Raw genomic sequence first — 19,231 nt, forward strand, 5'->3', positions numbered from 1 at the left:
AGGGTCCAGAACTTGTTTGAGCTTCAGGCGTTTGGCGTTTTGGAGTGGAGATGTGAACCATCTCCATAGGGAATAATGTATTTTTTCCCCTCTAGCGTTTTTGAGCGTCGCGCTTCAGGCGACAAATCGCTCAGGTGTGAATGCAGCCTTAGTGTAGCAAAATGGTTACATTTAATGAAGGTACAACATTTAGAAACGTATTGCTACACTGAGGCCCCGTACACACGACAGAGTTTCTCGGCAGAATTCACCGAGAAACTCGGTCAAAACCCGGATTCTGCCGAGAAACTCTGTACAGTTTTGGCTCGATGGAGCCGCCGAGGAGCTCGACGAGAAAATAGAGAACATGTTCTCTATTTTCTCGTTGTTCTATGGGAGAAGGCGGCCCGCCGAGCTCCTCGGCGGCTTCATCCCAGAACTCGACGAGGAACTTGACGTGCTTGGCACGTCGAGTTCCTCGGCCGTGTGTACGGGGCCTCAGAGGCGCCTCTCTTCTCTTTTATACCCTGTAAAAAAAATGCTTTGATATACAAGTGCTTTGGATTACAAGCATGTTTATGGAACAAATTATGCTCGCAAACCAAGGTTTTACTGTATTAAAGAGGTAGTAAACCGCAAAAAGAAAAAATAGGAATGCACATTATGAAAGACTTACCTGAAAACAAAGCCCTCTAGCGGTTCGATGTCATCGCTGACAGGGCATCTATTTTAACCCTGTCGGGTTTGCAGCTGCCGTTTGATTGGCTGAGCCACGATGACATCATGGCCGTGACGCCGTCAATTGAGATTGCAGTGCGCATGCGTTGGTGACATCACCAGTGCTGCTGAAGTAAATATCTCCTAAACGGTGCATGTTCAGGAGATATTTACTGTATCTACAGGCAAGCCTTATTATAGACTTACCTGTAGGTATACCTTAAAAAAAAAAACGCTTACTACCACTACAGAGCTGCATTGATTTCTGTATGTTATATCTGCCTGAGTTCAGCTTTACCAAAATAAAGAAATGAGTAGGTAGACTCCGAACAAGTCTTTCCTAAATCTTATATCAGAATATTAAGTGTTGCCATGGGGACAGAGACTATTAATTAGTTGTGTGCAGTCTGAAAATCACACCCTGTGTCTCACCACTGACAGCCATCCTAATGTTGGCTGCAGTTCAAGCCCAGAGTTTCGATAGAGAAGCCGAAACGGAGGTTTGCATCACCACATAGGCCTTTATAAATACGCAAGCATTTCCAGCTATCCACACCTCCGCCCACGCTTTTGTGAATCACAGAGGTAGCAAACACCTGGCCTGCTGTGAATATAGGCCAACCTGCCACTGGAATGTTATGAAGACGTGATTCCTAGTCAAACACTAACATGCCATTCCGTTAGCTGCTAAACTAGGACTGCACATCTGACCCGGTGTGGTTTAGGCAGCATCATCTTTCACTATGTAGTTATACTAGTATAGGTTAACCTCAGTAAAAAAGGCACCCTGACCAACAGCATTTGTTTTGCTTGTTAAAGCAGTTAAAGGGATCAGTGAAGGAAGCAATATTACATGTAAGGTATGCCAGCAGCAACCAAAATAAAGATCGTCCATTACATTCCTTATTTTTAATGTTTTAGGCATGGTAACGGGACTGTAAATTGGCTTAATAATATTAATCGGGTGGCCACAAATGTATGCATCTGGTTACATCACTGCAGTAAGTGAGGAAGAGAGAAGGTGTATCCAGACTGAGTAGTGCAGAGCTTAGTCTGACAATTCGGCCTCATGCACACAGGAAGTTTTACTAATTCTCCTAGACTCCTTTTTCCTCATGTACACAGGAAGTTTTACTAATTCTCCTAGACTCCTTTTCCTCATGCACACAGGAAGTTTTACTAATTCTCCTAGACTCCTTTTTCCTCATGCACACAGGAAGTTTTACTAATTCTCCTAGACTCCTTTTTCCTCATGCACACAGGACGTTTTACTAATTCTCCTAGACTCCTTTTCCTCATGTACACAGGAAGTTTTACTAACTCTCCTAGACTCCTTTTTCCTCATGTACACAGGAAGTTTTACTAATTCTCCTAGACTCCTTTTCCTCATGTACACAGGAAGTTTTACTAATTCTCCTAGACTCCTTTTCCTCATGTACACAGGAAGTTTTACTAACTCTCCTAGACTCCTTTTTCCTCATGCACACAGGAAGTTTTACTAATTCTCCTAGACTCCTTTTTCCTCATGCACACAGGACGTTTTACTAATTCTCCTAGACTCCTTTTCCTCATGTACACAGGAAGTTTTACTAACTCTCCTAGACTCCTTTTTCCTCATGTACACAGGAAGTTTTACTAATTCTCCTAGACTCCTTTTCCTCATGTACACAGGAAGTTTTACTAATTCTCCTAGACTCCTTTTCCTCATGTACACAGGAAGTTTTACTAACTCTCCTAGACTCCTTTTTCCTCATGTACACAGGAAGTTTTACTAACTCTCCTAGACTCCTTTTTCCTCATGTACACAGGAAGTTTTACTAATTCTCCTAGACTCCTTTTCCTCATGTACACAGGAAGTTTTACTAACTCTCCTAGACTCCTTTTCCTCATGTACACAGGAAGTTTTACTAACTCTCCTAGACTCCTTTTCCTCATGTACACAGGAAGTTTTACTAACTCTCCTAGACTCCTTTTTCCTCATGTACACAGGACGTTTTACTAATTCTCCTAGACTCCTTTTCCTCATGTACACAGGAAGTTTTACTAACTCTCCTAGACTCCTTTTTCCTCATGTACACAGGAAGTTTTACTAATTCTCCTAGACTCCTTTTTCCTCATGTACACAGGAAGTTTTACTAACTCTCCTAGACTCCTTTTTCCTCATGCACACAGGAAGTTTTACTAATTCTCCTAGACTCCTTTTTCCTCATGCACACAGGAAGTTTTACTAATTCTCCTAGACTGCTTCTCTACTGGCAGCAACGTTTTGGTAAAAGTTTGACGCTTGTAAATGTGTGTAACGCTTTTAAGTGCGTCAACGCTTGGGCAATAATTAATTTGATTGGCCAGAATAAAAATGTATTCTGGCCACTGAAATGATTTAACGCTCCAGCCCTAAACACGCCTAGCATTAACAATTACACGCGTTTAGGCGCGGCAATCGTTTTTTCCTGCAAAACGCAGCATGACACCAATGACCACTTTAGCTATCTGCAAGGGGTCATTCTTCCCACTAACCACCAATGTAAGGGGCATTTTTCCCCACTGACCCCTGAAAAATTGGTTTTAGAAGGGGCTCCAAATCGAGCATGTGTACGAGGCTTAACTCTTTGTAAGTTTTGTTCCTTCAGCCCATGCTGTTGAACGCAAAAAAAAAATGATTCCTTTTAAAAATGATTAAAAATAGATAAAAATCAATCATATAATGTAAAAATTATAGTGTGTACCCCACATAAGACTTTTTACAAGCTAAAGATCTGCAACAAAGAGGAGATGTAGCACAGTTAGACTATAACAGACAAGAGTTATGCCGCGTACACACGATCGGTTCGCCTGATGAAAACGGTCCAGCGTGTGTGGGCCCCATAGTTTTTTTTCCCATCACTGAAAAAACTTAGAACCTGTTTTAAAATTATCTGATGGTAAAAAAAAAAGATTAAAAAAAAAACGATCGTCTGTGGGCAAGTCCATCGGTTAAAAATCCACACATGTTCAGAATCGAGTCGACGCATGCTCGGAAGCATTGAACTTCATTTTTCTCAGCACATCGTAGTGTTTTACGTCACCGCGTTCTGACACAAACGGATTTTTAACTGATGGTGTGTAGGCACGACTGATGAAAGTCAGCTTCATCGGATATCTGATGAAAAAATCCATCGGTCCGTTTTCATCGGATGAACCGATCGCGTGTACAGGGCATTAGAGTTTGTACACACTAGCTGGCAGCGATTTTGTGTGCAGGCTGGTATGTATTGTCTAAGAGCGATGAGGGGCAGTGTGACGCCACCGAGAGTTCAGGAGCCGCCTATACATATCGACATGTACGCTGGTAACTACTCATTCAAGGCTTTTCTTGCATACAGAAATGAATGTGCACCTCTGAACGCTGTATAGCCGTAGTGGATCACAGATGTGTACAGACAGCTGTACCAGAAACCCGTCACTCCCAGGTACACAAGTATGCTCAGCTCTCTGTGTAAATGAGCCTTAAGTCCTATTTCCCAGTTCCTATTCTGTCTCTAAAAGAGTTCATGTACTGTTAATGTCCCCTGTCTAGTACTAAAAATGTGTAGTTTGCTGGTTAAATTCAGTTGTTTTCTCTAAAAAATCTTAAAAAGACTAACCCCCATGTAGAATTTACCTGCGAACTGTTGCATAGCTTTCCAACACACGGCATCTCACAAACAGACACCCAGAAAATGATCTCACCGAAAGGCATGTACTGCTAGACTGAGAGGCACAGCAGGTTATTCATCAGTAATTCAACTTGAATAATGGGATTTGCCAGCTCCACCCACAGAGGATTCTCTCAATGGGAGGCTTATGACCCCGTAGTACCCTTTAAATTACATAATGCCAGGCTGAAGCTACAAATTGCATTTTTGCAAAACCGCTTATTTTAATCCCACTGCAGAGCTTTGCAGAGGGAAAGATGAGGCATCAAAAGGCTCATTATGTATAATATGACAAAGTATAATTAGCTTTCCATTTGTCGAAAGGATGTTTGTGTTTAAACAAAATGTAAAAAATAAGAATTATTTTTATTAATTGAAATCATTTTGTTTTGGATGGAGTAGAGAAGGGTTAGAAACTCTACAATGTGTTTATTACTGTCTGTGGCCTTCTCTGTCTCGTTTTGGTGATCACAGTCACTGAAACAGAAAGGGGAGGCTAATCCACAATTCTAAATACAATTAAATGAGAGTCATGCCATTAATATTTGTATATAATTATTATTTATATTTCTGGATGATCCATTGTAGTGCCAGCAGCTTCTCATTGGGATATTTGGGATTTCTCCTTCATCTAACTTCCCCTTGTATCTCAGAGTCTATATTGAAGGCTGTTTTTTTATTAAAGCGGGAGTTCACCCATTAAACTATTTTTTCAAACAATCCCCTTAGATGAATGCTCGTCTTGTCTAGGGGAATCGGCTAGTTGTTTTAAAATATGAGCCGTACTTACCGTTTTCGAGATGCATCTTCTCCGTCGCTTCCGGGTATGGGTCTTCGGGAGCGGGCGTTCCTTCTTGATTGACAGTCTTCCGAGAGGCTTCTGATGGTCGCATCCATCGCTTCACTAGTAGCCGAAAGAAGCCGAACGTTGGTGCGGCTCTATACTGCGCCTGCGCACCGACGTTCCGCTTCTTTCGGAAAATCGTGACGCGATGGATGCGACCGTCGGAAGCCTCTCGGAAGACTGTCAATCAAAATAGGAACGCCCAGTCCCGCAGCCCATACCCGGAAGCGGCGGAGAAGATGCATCTCGTAAACGGTAAGTACAGCTCATATTTTAAAACAACTAGCCGATTCCCCTAGACAAAACGAGCATGAAGCTAAGGGGAAAAAGAGTCATGTACGGGTGAACCTCCGCTTTAAAAAGGTGTTATGCCGCGCGCACATGGACAGAATTTCCGACAACAAATGTTCGATGTGAGTGTGTGTAGGCTCCATCGGACATTTGCTGTCGGAATTTCCGACAACAAATGTTTGAGAGCTGGTTCTCAACTTTTCAGTCAGCAAAAGTTCTTGTCGGAAATTCCGATCGTCTGTATGCAATTCTGACTCACAAAGATCCTCCGCATGCTCAGAATCAATTTGACGCACGCTCGGAATCATTGAACTTCATTTTTCTCTGCTCGTCATAGTGTTGTACTTGACCGCATTCTTGGCGATCGCAATTTCCGACAACATTTGTGTGATCGAGTGTATGCAAGACAAGTTTGAGCCAACATTCCGTCGGGAAAAAATCCACGGTTTTATTGTTGGAATGTCCAATCGTGTCTACACAGCATTATACTTACCTGCTCTGTGCAAGAATATTGCACAGAACATTAGTAGGAAAAGCAATTAGTAGGCCGCTCCAGGTGATAGCAATTCCTCCCCTACTGATTTGGTGCTGGTCCAGTCCGCGGTCTGGGTAAGTAAATGGAAACAATTTGTTGACCGCACTCCAAAGTGTAAAAGATTATGATTAAGCCAACTTGATTTGTGATATGCGTCAATCTCTGCTGGTATATATCTGTATCATTATTACCTTGATGTTTTACTCAGAATAAACCCCAATATATCTTCTACACTTTGGAGTGCGGTTAACAAATAGTTTCCATTACATAGAAAATTCCCTTACTGTCTGCTCCTCCGGTTGCCCCCTTAGTCAGCCATAGGGGGACATCCCTCTAGTCCCAATGCTCCTGAGCTGGGCTGTGTGTGTCCATAGACACACAGCGCTGGTATGTCCCACCTCTGCTCCCTCCTCACAGGAGATTTACTGGCACCAGCAGAAGCCCATGGCTCCCGCTGCTCTCAGTGTCTCCTATAAGACCAGGAAGTGAGAATAGATGTGCTGCAGTCGGGAAAGCACTGGAGCAGTCAGAGGAGCCAGGTACACGTTTAGGAATTGAGGTGGGTAGTGGTGAGTTAGTGAGGTGTTTGTTACCTTAATGAAAAGGATGTATAAAACGGTAAAAAAATAAAAAACACTTTAAAACCATTTTAAGGGTGTGTCCCTTTGCAATTCACAAACAATGCAGGGTGGTGCTATTTTTCCATAAAGGTCTAATTGATGTAACTCGTACACACGACCGAGTTTCTCGGCAGAATTCAGCCAGAAACTCGGTTCAGAGCTAAATTCTGCCGAGAAACCCGGCCGTGTGTACACTTTCGGCCGAGGAAGCCGACGAGGACCTCGGCGAGGAAATAGAGAACATGTTCTCTATTTCCTCGTTGTTCAATGGCAAAAGTCGGCCCGCCGAGCTCCTCGGCGGCTTCCACACTGAACTCGACGAGGAACTCGATGTGTTTGGCACGTCCAGTTCCTCGATCGTGTGTACGGGGCCTCAGAGGTACATGGACCTACCTCGGAGTCTATCCTTGTCCAAAAAAAAAAAATAATAATAATTGAAAAGGACCGATTCCAGACCTAAAAATAGAGATCCTGCTCTCTATTTTATCGGCGAGATTCTTGTCGGCCTGTTTCCCGACGAGAAATCCAAGAGTGTGTATACTAACCTGTCGCCGTGGAAACCCACGCATGCTCGAAATGACTTTAACGCATGCGCGGTAGCTTCCATGGCACAGGTAGGGTGAAGCAAGATGGCGGCGACGACATTGAATGTGACGAGCGTCACCGCGTTCTTGCCTTTCAAGAGAACCGTGGTTCTTTTGAAAGGTCTGTGTGTACACTCGGGCGGCAAGAGATTCTTGCCCAAGAATCTCGTGGGGAAAAACAATGGCCTAGATTCATGTAGGGCGGCATAACGTTGTGCGGGCGTAGCGTATCTTATTTACGCTACGCCGCCGCTACTTAGAGAGGCAAGTGCTGTATTCACAAAGCACTTGCGTCCTAAGTTACGGTGGCGTAGTGTAAATCGGCCGGCTTAAGTGCGCGTAATTCAAAGTAGGCAGGTCGTGGGCGTGTTGTATTTAAATTAAGCATGACCCCATGTAGATGCATGGCCGAATGAACGACGCATGCGCGCGCATGCTCAGTATCACGTTGTATTTACACCGGCTCAATGCCTGCGACGTGAACGTAACCTACGCACAGCCCCATTCACGTACGACTTATGTAAACGACATAAAAAGATACGCTTGTTCCGACATCCATACCTTGCAAGGGCTGCACCACCTAGAGACCAGCTTTATCTTTATGCCGGCATATGTCTTATGTAAACGGCGTAACTAATTGCGACGGGCGTACGTACATTTGTGAATCGGCGTAACTTGCTCATTTACATATTCAACGCGGAAATCAATGGAAGCGCCACCTAGCGGCCAGCGTAAATATGCACCCCAAGATACGACGGCATAGGAGACTTACGCCACTTGTATATTGGCCAAATCTATGCGTAACTGATTCTATGAATCAGGTGCATAGATACGATGGTGGCCATTCGGACTTACGACGGCGTATCTGGAGATATGCCGTCGTAAGTCTTTAAGAATCTGGGCCATAGTTTATTTCCTGACGAGATTCTTGCCCGTGTGTACGAGGCCTAACAGAGGAGCTAAAGTTTTAAATTTTTTCCGTTTTAGATGTACACATGAAAAAGGGTCAGCTTAATGTAAAATACTGTATGTAATAAATCCTTTTTTTTTGTACATATATTTCATAATTGTACTATATATATATATATATATATATATATATATATATATATATAATATATAAAAAAAGTTCAGAACGGATTAACCTGATTTACATTGAAGCCTATGGAAAAATTTGCCTTGGTGCATAACCAATTCGGTTAGCGATAGAGTCGTTTCAAAAATGAAGTTTGTGAACCGAGGTACCACTGTATCTGTCCCAAAGATCCAACATAATTTCGCCATGGTCCACTGTCAAAAGGTGTACAAAAAAACTGACCAAACATGGATGTCACAAAAGAGACATCTGTCCCATTCTGCACACAGATCCCCTGCTGAATGAAAGGGAGCCCCGTGAAAGGACCCTTATATTACTTTGTTTCTGCATGTAATACCAAAAACACTGTAGCAAAGCCCATCTTGGAAATCAGAAGGCCTTTGAACAGGGAACTCTTCATGATCAAGTACACAAAATAAATGAATAAATGCTTTAAAGGAAATATGCGATTTTATGACGCAACCTTAGCCATTCCCTGCAGCTAAATATTAACCTGGCGGTGACATAAGAGAATTCTTTTGAAGATTCATATTGCTCTACGTGTCATAAGTGGCCTCTTGTAATACAGTGTTTGGAGACATTTATGTTCTATAGAAAAAGTTAGAAAACAGATAATAGATATGACAGACATGTAAGGAATTGCAGTGAAGCCCAGACAGGTTTTATTTTTAATTCTGCTGATATACCTCTCCTCTGTGCCATGGCATGCACAATATTCATGACCTAATCCACAAGGAGTTTCAGCAATGTGTAACCCAACTCCGATGATGATACCCAAGAATTTTGAAGACATAGTGGAGAGCGGCGCTGAAGTGCAAGCAGCTTGAAGAAAAGTGTCAAGCATCCTGCAGAGAGTACTTAACGCCTCGGCAACTTGACACTCTGCCATGGCCTTGTCACACACCTCAACAACTTAGGAATTCTATTATCATTGTTGTCTAATCTGATCCTGTACCACAAATCTAGAATTATGATTGTTGTATACATTCTTTTATAAATAGAATTGTGCATTTAAAGGCCTTTTCCCTAATGACATATATCTGTTTATAGGACCTTTCTAAACACATATAAATGCAAGTCATGATTTGTAATGGCCTTGTTTACACTTTGTGCTTTCACTTGTGTCAAAAGACGATTTGTTTAGCCGACTTTAGAAAAAATAGAATCTAGGGGCAGATTAGATACCCTAAAAGTGTCTAGTGTGTAAACGCATGTAAAAATTTGTAACTGCAGGTCAACAAAATGACATTTTAGGGCTCATTTAGAGGACTGACTTTGGCTGTACACCAACAAGAATCATTGCTGCATTCACATATGGGCGTTTTGCATCACGGGCTGAACCACACCATGAGGTTTATTTACTAAAGGCAAATCCACTTTGCACTGCAAGTGCACTTGGAAGTGCAGTCACTGTAGATCCAAGGATAATCTGCAAGGATAACAAAAAAACACAATTTTTGTCTGTACATGATTGGATTATAAAAATCAGCAGAGCTTCCCCTCATTTCAGACCTTCCCCTCAGATCTACAGCGACTGCACTTCCAAGTGCACTTGCAGTGCAAAGTGGACTTGCCTTTAGTAAAGCAACCTCCATGTTTTTAGCTGCCATTCAAATAAATGGCATTGTGCAATTTGTCATTCAAACCTGAGCGTTTTGAAATTGTGGGCAGAATTGCAGCTATTCTGCACGCAATTCAAAATGCCCATGTGTAAATACAGCCTCAGAGCTTCTCCACGGTGGGTATGCACAGGTGTTTGTGATTAGCCAGTAGAAATGGCAGGCTCCATGGCTCTACAGCCGTGGCCAAAAGTTTTGAGAATGACACAAATGTTAAAGCGGTCCTCCACCCTAAAGTGGAGTCCCGCTGATCGGAACCCTCCCCCCCTCCGGTGTCACATTTGACACCTTTCAGGGGGGAGGGGGGTGCAGACACCTGTCTAAAGACAGGTATTTGCACCCACTTCCGGCCACACGATACGGGCGAAAGACGGGCATTCCGTCACATCCCGTCTGTCGCCCGTTGTGTGCTGGGAACACTCGGCTCCCAGCACACAGCGTGTGAGCCAATCGGCGGGCGCAGCGCGACTCGCGCATGCGCCGTAGGGAACCGGGCAGTGAAGCCGCAGCGCTTCACTTCCTGGTTCCCTCAGCGTGGATGGCAGGGGGAGCAGCAGAGTGACGAGCGATCGCTCGTGCTCTGCTGCGATCGGCGCTGGACTCCAGGACAGGTAAGTGTCCTAATATTAAAAGTCAGCAGCTGCAGTATTTGTAGCTGCTGACTTTTAATATTTTGTTCCCATGGCACATCCGCTTTAATGTTCACAAAGTCTGCTGCTTCTGTGTCTTTAGATCTTTTTGTCAGATGTTACTATGGTATATTGCAGTATAATTAGCAGTGTCAAAAGCTTTTATTGACAATTACATTAACCACTTGCTTACTGGGCACATATACCCCCTTCCGGCCCAGGCGAAATTTCAGCTTTCGGCGCTGTTACGATTTGAATGACAATTGCGCAGTCGTGCGATGTGGCTCCCAAACAAAATTTAGGTCCTTTTTTTCCCACAAATAGAGCTTTCTTTTGAAACCTGTGCGGTTTTTATTGTTTGCGCTATAAACAAAAATAGAGCGACAATTTTGAAAAAATATTTTTTACTTTTTGCTATAATAAATATCCCATTTAAAATAAAAAAAAATCAGTTTAGTCCGATACGTATTCTTCTACATATTTTTGGTGAAAAAAAATATCGCGATAAGCGTATAGTAATTGGTTTGCGCAAACGTTTTAACGCCTACAAAATAGGGGATAGAATTATTACTTTTTTTTTATTATTCTTTTTTTTTTTTTTTAATAGTAATGGCCGCGATCTGAGATTTTTGTCACAACTGCGATATTACGGCGGACACATCGGACACTTTTGACACATTTTTGGGACCATTCACATTTATACAGCGAACAGTGCTATAAATATGCACTGGTTACTGTATAAATGTGACTGGCAGGGAAGGGGTTAACACTAGGGGGCGAGGAAGAGGTTAAATGTGTACCCTGGGAGTGATTCTTACTGTGGGGGGAGGATACTGACTGGGGGAGGTGACCGATGGTTGTCCCTATCTACAAGGGATACACCATCTGTCTCCTCTCCCTAACAGGACATGGATCTCTGTGTTTACACATAGAGATTCATGTCCCTGGCTCTGTGACTGCTGATCGCGGGTGCCTGGCGGACATCGTGGTCGCCAGGCACGCGCATCAGCATCTGTGTGACGCGGCGGGCGTCCATGCGCCCCCCAGTGGCGAGCGGCCGGTGGCCATATATAGACGTCCTCCCAGCAGATTAGAGCCATCTTGCGGCCGTATATAGTGAGCCGCCGGGTGGCTAGTGGTTAAAGGGGTTGTAAAGGATATTTTTTTTTTTAAATAACAAACATTTTATACTTACTTCCACTGTATCACTTGGCCCCGCCCCCGGCACGCCGCATCATTGGATGTAATTGACAGCAGCGCAAGCCAATGTTCGCACTACATGTGAGCTATTGCCGCAAACATTATTATAGCAAAAAAAATACTTTTAACAGACCTCCTGCGTAATTCTAAACTGGTAACCTGTAGATTTAGCAATCTGTTCTGGTAAACTGTAAAGGCTTATAAACTGTCACCTATGGAGTTTTTCAAGTACTGTCGTTTGCAGCTGTTCCACGAGTTCGTGCAACTTTAAAGCATGACATGTTAGGCATCTATTTATTCGGCTTAAAGCAGCTGCTGATTTTTAAAATAAGGACACTTACCTGTCCAGGGAGCCTGCGATCTCGGCACCTGAGGCCAACCCGTTCCTCGGATGCTGCCGCAAGACAGTGGGTGGGACGGAAGTGACGCCATCTTTGCCTTGCGGCTTCACTTGCTAGGTCTCTACTGCGCATGCGCGAGTTGCGCTGTGCAATCCAAATGGCCCCTGCTGTTTTCTGGGACCCGTGTGTCTCCCAGAAGACAGTGGAAGGGGGGGCGGAAGTGACGTGAATACCCGCAGATCCTGCGGCTATCTATGCCCGGAAGTGCGTGCAAAAACCTGTATTATACTGTATTATACTGAGTAAACCTGACAATGGAAGTTATTTTGTGTGGACCTCCGCTTTAACATCTTCTTTTGTTGGGTTGGGTATTATATTGTGTTTTGTGCATTAAAATTCACTATTATAGAGGATTTATATAGTGCCAACAGTTTGCGCAGCACCTTACAACATAAAGGGGACAGTAGAATTACAAAACAGAAGGAATAGGAGGGCCTTGCTCATGGAGTTTACAAGTGCATCTTTTCCCCAAAAAGTCATGTGGCATAAAAAAAAAAAAAGTGCAACATGCATCATTTTATTCACAATGCCCTCTGCTTAAAAAATATCCATTTGTGAGTTCTAAGTAATTTTCTAGCACAAAAAAACAAAAAACAATGTAGATCTTTACATATATGCACTGAAGTGGTTAAATTAGAACTTAACCCTCGGGGCAGGGGGGTTGGGCACTACCAGGGTTGTTTTTGTCAAATAAATAAGAACAACTCAGAAGACTAATGTGAAGATATCCACAAATATGGTCACAAAATATATGCTTCTGAGCTAGCTGGGTTCCAGCTAGATTTTCTCATAAACAAAAAAAAAGGCGTAATGTTTTGAATGTATTAACACATACATACACACACTCTGTATAATCACATATTTAATCATATCTACATACATACTAATATTCCAGTGATCAATGCATCTTCATTGTGTACAATAAAATATTAAATGTAAAGTATAAAATAGGAGTTGAGTGCAGTCTGGAATAGCCCTAGAATTCCTAAAGGCAGTTATTTCACATTCTCTGAAGGTAGAATCATAGTCCAGCTGTGCTGAGAAGCCTTTATTCATTCTATGCACATAATGGAAATTTCAGCCCTGTGACTCTGGGTCAATGAGGAATTTAAGGAAAATAAACAGGCAGAGCTCCATTCATAACTAAATATAGAAACATACCATACGGCTTCAATCAAATGCCTATAAAGGCCTCTAAAATGAGTGTAGTTAACCACTTACCCCCCGGAACATATTGCTGCCTAAAGACCAGAGTACTTTTTGCGATTCGGGACTGCGTCGCTTTAACAGACAATTGCGCGGTCGTGCGACGTGGCTCCCAAACAAAATTGGCGTCCTTTTTTTCCCACAAATAGAGCTTTCTTTTGGTGGTATTTGATCACCTCTGCGTTTTTTATTTTTTGCGCTATAAACAAAAATAGAGCGACAATTTTGAAAAAAATGAATATTTTTTACTTTTTGCTGTAATAAATATCCCCCAAAAATATATAAAAAAACATTTTTTTTCCTCAGTTTAGGCCGATACGTATTCTTCTACATATTTTTCGTAAAAAAAATCGCAATAAGTGTTTATTGATTGGTTTGCGCAAAAGTTATAGCGTTTACAAAATAGGGGGTATTTTTATGGCATTTTTATTAATATTTTTTTTACTAGTAATGGCGGCGATCAGCGATTTTTTTTTTCGGTATTGCGACATTATGGCGGACACTTCGGACATGTTTGACACATTTTTGGGACCATTGGCATTTTTATAGCGATCAGTGCTATAAAAATGCATTAGATTACTATAAAAATGCCACTGGCAGTGAAGGGGTTAACACTAGGGGGCGGGGAAGGGGTTAAGTATGCCTGGGTGTGTTCTTACTGTGGGGGGGGGGGGTGGCCTCACTAGGGGAAACACTGATTTTCTGTTCATACAGTGTATGAACAGAAAATCAGCATTTCCCCTGCTGACAGGAACGAGAGCTGTGTGTTTACACACACAGCTCCCGTTCCCCGCTCTGTACCGAGCGATCGCGTGTGCCCGGCGGCGATCGCGCCCGCCGGGCACACGCACGGGAGTCGGGGGCGAGCGGGGAGCGCGCGCGCGCGCCTCCGGCGGCGCGCGCGCGCCCCCTAGTGGCGGCTATACGATAGGACGTATAGCTACGGGCTCTCGCCCAGGAGAGCCGACCTGCCGCCGTATAATGACGGTGGCTGGTCGGCTACTAGTTAAAGTCATTTTAAAGAACGATGAACATTTTGGTAGAATATATGCTATACATAAGCAATTGTGTTGCCAAAATATAGCTAATAAAAAAGTAAAAAGCGCTAGTGTCAGACTCCACAAACAACCTCACAAATAAAAGGAGGCTTTCCTTTTTTTTAGACAGGTAAAATGTGGGAGTAAAAAAAATGATATGTACATTAAGCTGGCCAAAGACAGGTAGGTCTCTTTCAGACAGGCAGCGGTGCTTACCACCCTCTAAAAGCAATCCACAGTGGAGGGCAGCAGTGCCAAGGCTGACAGACATTCAGGGGGAGCTTCTGACTGCTTCCTGACACTTGTTTTCCCCTTTTCTTTCATTGCCGAATGGCAGTTTAAAAATTGTGCAAACGCATTTGCCTTACGGTTGCGGTGTGGCCCCATTGATCTTAATAAGTGCATTCAACAGGCAGCACCAACTGTCAAACCCTGCCCGAGTTATTAATGCCACAAAGCAAAGTAAGTGTACAGCCCTGTCAGACTGTAATGTCAGCATTCGGGTGGGTAGGCTTCCAAGGAGTAGTAAAACTGTGGCTTAGCCACCAGTTTTAACGCCCCCTACCTGCATTAAAGGGCCCTTAGCTGTTCAACTGTTAAAAACATGTTATAAAAACATCCACTGTGCAGCTAGTTTTGGGTCTTCTGGGGTCCTTTGTCGGCTGTCTCGGATCCTCCCCACATCAGCTAACCCCCTTCATGGGAAGTGCTCTCCCAATGGGGTTAGCTTGCAGGCGCGCTTCCGTGATACAGCCGGCGGTCATAGCTGTATCACACGGCCCCGCCCCCCGTGCGCCGCGTCATTTCATGTGATTGACAGCAGCGCAAGCTAATGGCTGCACTGCTAATAATCTAGCCAATCGACGGCCAGACTCCGAGGAGAAGAGGACACCAGGGGACGCGCACAACAGACTCGGGCTCAGGTAAGTAAAACGGGGGGCTGTCATTGCCAGTTTTTTTGTTTTTCACCTTAATGCATAGGATGCATTAAGGTGAAAAATAACTAACCTTGAGCCCTGGTTCACACTGGGTAAGATTTGGAACGATTTGAGATGCGATTTACATTGAATTGCGGCCGAAATCGCGGCAAAATCGCGGCAGCGAAATCGCGGTAAAATCGCGCTTTTTACCGCGATTTTGAATTCGCAGCAGTGTGAACCTAGGCTTACAACCCCTTTAACTTATTTCTGCCAAGTGTACCAATGTAGGAAGTGGGTCTATTGTTGGGGCCACATATATGCTTACCTTGTTTGTGATGGGCTCATCGAGAGCCCCGGGTCCTATAGTAATCGGGAAGCCAGGTTCCCGATCACAGATAACTGTGATAGCCTCCAATTGGCTATCACAGTGATCAGTCACTGTCACCCTGCTGCCTTTTTTATTTGTGAATGGAGAAAAAGATGCCATGTATCTTTTCCTCCTTGCTAGAGGAGAAAAGTGTAAGCAAAAAAGGTGTGTGGAAAGAAAAAAATAGCTAGATCAGAGTTTGATCTAGGTCGGGGTCAAAGGTCATAGTCAGAGTCAATGTATTTTAAGCTCCATTCACATCTGAGCATATTGATTTACTGGCATGGAGTGTCCGATCAGGTCCGTCTGAAATACTGACAGGCGGACCTGATCAGAAAGCCTGTGTGAAAGGGGCCTTAGAGTGAAGAAGCATTTTCCATCCTGAACCTTCACATTTTCTGTGAAAATAGATATTTTTCTAACTAAAAATTCTACTGGTGTATGGCCAGCTTTAATCTGGGTACACATGATCCAATTATTGCCCGGTTCATCGGGAACCAGCCAACAGTCACTATCTCACAACCGGCTTCTGCTGGAAAAGCAGTATCAGAGCAGCAGCCGGTGTGTTCTGGTGGGGTACAGAAATACAAAAGCACAGCAGGAGGATTGCTGCACTAACTTCACTTGTGTTGGTACAGCGATCTACCATTTTTTTTTTAGTTCAGCACGAAAAAAAAAAACTGAGTGTTTCATAGTGTGTGTGACTTGTATATCTAAATGCCCTCTATGGTTCCACACACATGCATTCTGTGAATGATTTGCCTAGTGCTATAAAAACAAATTAGCATAAACATCTCAGTGTGAATGTAGCATTGAGGTTTGTAGATAAGTAAAGTCTAGGCGTTAGCAGCTGCAACTGATCAGCATGAAGACTTGAGACACATATATATAGGCCATTAGTGGCCAGATAAAGCCATTTTAAATCCAATCTGTTAATAGCTAGCACACAGAAGGCACAAAGCCTCTTGTCAATGCCACTTAGAAAAGAAGCTGGGAAGAAGTAGAAAATGTTGCTGTGCAAACATGACATCTACAAATGTATGCTTTCATTGTTTAGTCATTCTGCCCAATTCAGAAAGCAGAGGAGGCCAACTGTGTCTATGGAAAAGTAGAAAAACAGAAGAAATGTCTGAAAAAGAAACAAGGGGGATATTTACTAAGCCCTCGTTCACATTGGAGTGACTTCTCATGCGATTCGACAAGTTTCACCCTATTGTCAACAGTGGCACAGAGGTCCCTGCACTACTTTTGGGATTTCGGGTGCGACTTGCATAGACATAAAGTTGCACCTGACATCGAGCTGACAAGCGGCTTTGAAATTGTGCAGTTTCAGATGAAGCTGCCTCATTTTAACCCCCCGTGACTCGGGGCTGTTTTTTCATGATACGATCGGTAACCCCGAGTCACGCTCGGGGTAGACCTGCAGAGCCTGCAGCGTGCGCTGGCTTACCTTGTCCTGGATCCAGCGATGCCACCGCGCTGAGTGAGTGAGCGGGACCTCCCTCGATTCACACAGCGTCCTCCTGTGCCGCCGATCTCCGTTCCCTGCGACGTTACGACGCACGGGAGCGGAGATCGGCGCCAAATTCAAAAAAGTAAACAAACACATTGCATACAGTATACTCTAATCTTATAGATTACAGTACTGTATGTAAAAAAAAACACACCCCCTCTGTCCCTAGTGGTCTGCCCAGTGTCCTGCATGTTATTTTATATAATAAAAACCTTTCTTTCTGCCTGAAAACTGTAGATTGTCCATAGCAACCAAAAGTGTCTTTTTATGTCAAAAATGGTTTTAGAGCAGCTAGAAAACAGCGATAATAAATTATAATCACTTGCAGAATTGTGCGATAGCGATTTGCGGGGAAATTCGTCATGAAAAAAAAAAAAATTATGACAGCAACAATTCTGCAACTGAGCAAATTTCAGTAATTTTGAGTTGATTACATTATTGAATATTTTTTATTTTAATTATATTATTACTTGGTATAATTATTTATAATTATTTATTATATTATAATTTAAAATGTTGTTTTTAAAAAAATGTCATACCCGGGATGCCTATTAGATTCTTGTTTGGTCAGATTTAAGTGAGTTATTCCTAAAAATCACAGGCCTACAGTTTAAAACGCCAAATTTCCTTGCAAATAATTGTACCGCTTTCAGCATGTTTTTTCAGACAGAATAATACCGCCAGGGAGGTTAAAGCCGCATTCAATGTACACGAGGGCTAAAACTGCAGCACACAGAATCTGGTGCAAATGTACATAATAACCAATCAGCTTCTAGGTTTTATTGCCAAAGCTTAACCTCTTGGCGCTGGCCTCTCAGCTGGTGGGCATTGGCGCAGTTTGGCTGCATATTTGCATGCATCGGTGCAAATTCAGCTGTGCCACGTGCACGTGCCCCCGAAACAATTATCGGAGACTAGCGTAACGCTCCCGATCGCTTCTTGTGTTTAAGAGCTTTCTGAGTATGTGACCGCTGTCACAGCCAATCATGGCAGTCACATGATCATAAACCCTACCCCAGAGCATCCTAAAACCCTTAAAGGTCCAGGAGGCGCCGGCTCCAAGGTTCAACTCAAGAAGCTGAAGTTAGAAGCTGATTGGTTACTATGTACAGCTGCACCTGATTCTGTGTGCACCAGTTGTCGTAAATCTCCCCCCAATTTCTATAAAAAACGCTGATGCAGGCATTGCATAGTTCCTTGAATGCGAAAGCGGTGCAGACACTCAGCATTTACATGAGTACAAGCATAACAGCCATTCAGGTGTACTGGCAGGTGGACACCTGTGGCTTGAGTTTTGAACTAAAAAGTGTATAATAACTATATAATAATAAGAACTGCGTAAATGGGGCCTAAGCTAGGCTTTAAAGCTCAACTCTGAGGCTGTATTACTTACCTTACCCCTCACTTCTGGCGCTCTCCTCGGCTCCGGCACCATCATGTACAATGCAGGACAATTAGTCCTGTATCGTATTTGGAAAAAGCAAGTATGGGTCCCAAAAAGGGAAGGCCTGGAATTTTTTTTTTTTTTTTTCAGGGTGGTTTTCCAAAGCCAATTTTTGTTTTTTTAAATAAAAATAAAAAAAAGGAAGGAGTGTGGAATAGGTTCTTCTACAATTATAACTATTATATCTATGGCATGGTTTTCAAACTATATAACATGAAGTATGAAAAGTGAAAAAATGCGCATACCAAAAAATAAATAAAAAACAGCAGCAAACTCAAAAATGTTATACAACATAAACATGGATGATTATAAAAAGGGAGTTGCGCTCAAAAATTCATATATAAGTGACTATATAAAAAGAAAAAAGTATAAACGAGTTGTGTGATGACACCTCTCAGTAGTGACCAAAAGGTCAACCAAATAAAGTCCAGAAATAAGTGTACATATAAATTAGAACAAATGTTAGTTAATCAAAAATAAAGTTCAATATTATGAATATTGCTGAGTCCAATTTCTTGTGTATAATGCTGGATCGATTTCTGGATGAAAAAGTAA

General features: G+C 42.9%; 1 protein-coding gene across 2 annotated transcripts in view; it reads right to left on the minus strand.

Annotated features, from left to right (window-relative positions):
* CTTNBP2NL (CTTNBP2 N-terminal like) overlaps positions 1-19,231 on the minus strand; it is a 134,004-nt gene that overhangs the window by 86,879 nt on the left and 27,894 nt on the right. Inside the window, exon 1 of one of the 2 annotated variants that reach the window (XM_040337489.1) lies at positions 4,337-4,640. The exons of the other annotated variant lie outside the window; for it this stretch is intronic. Within the exon in view, the coding sequence (XP_040193423.1) occupies positions 4,337-4,414 (78 nt within the window). The 5' untranslated portion in view covers positions 4,415-4,640. Of the gene's footprint in view, positions 1-4,336; positions 4,641-19,231 lie in introns of those variants that run through there. 2 annotated transcript variants of the gene reach the window in all.

The sequence above is a fragment of the Rana temporaria genome, chromosome 2 (assembly GCF_905171775.1).
Source record: "Rana temporaria chromosome 2, aRanTem1.1, whole genome shotgun sequence".
Classification (NCBI taxonomy): Eukaryota; Metazoa; Chordata; class Amphibia; order Anura; family Ranidae; genus Rana; species Rana temporaria.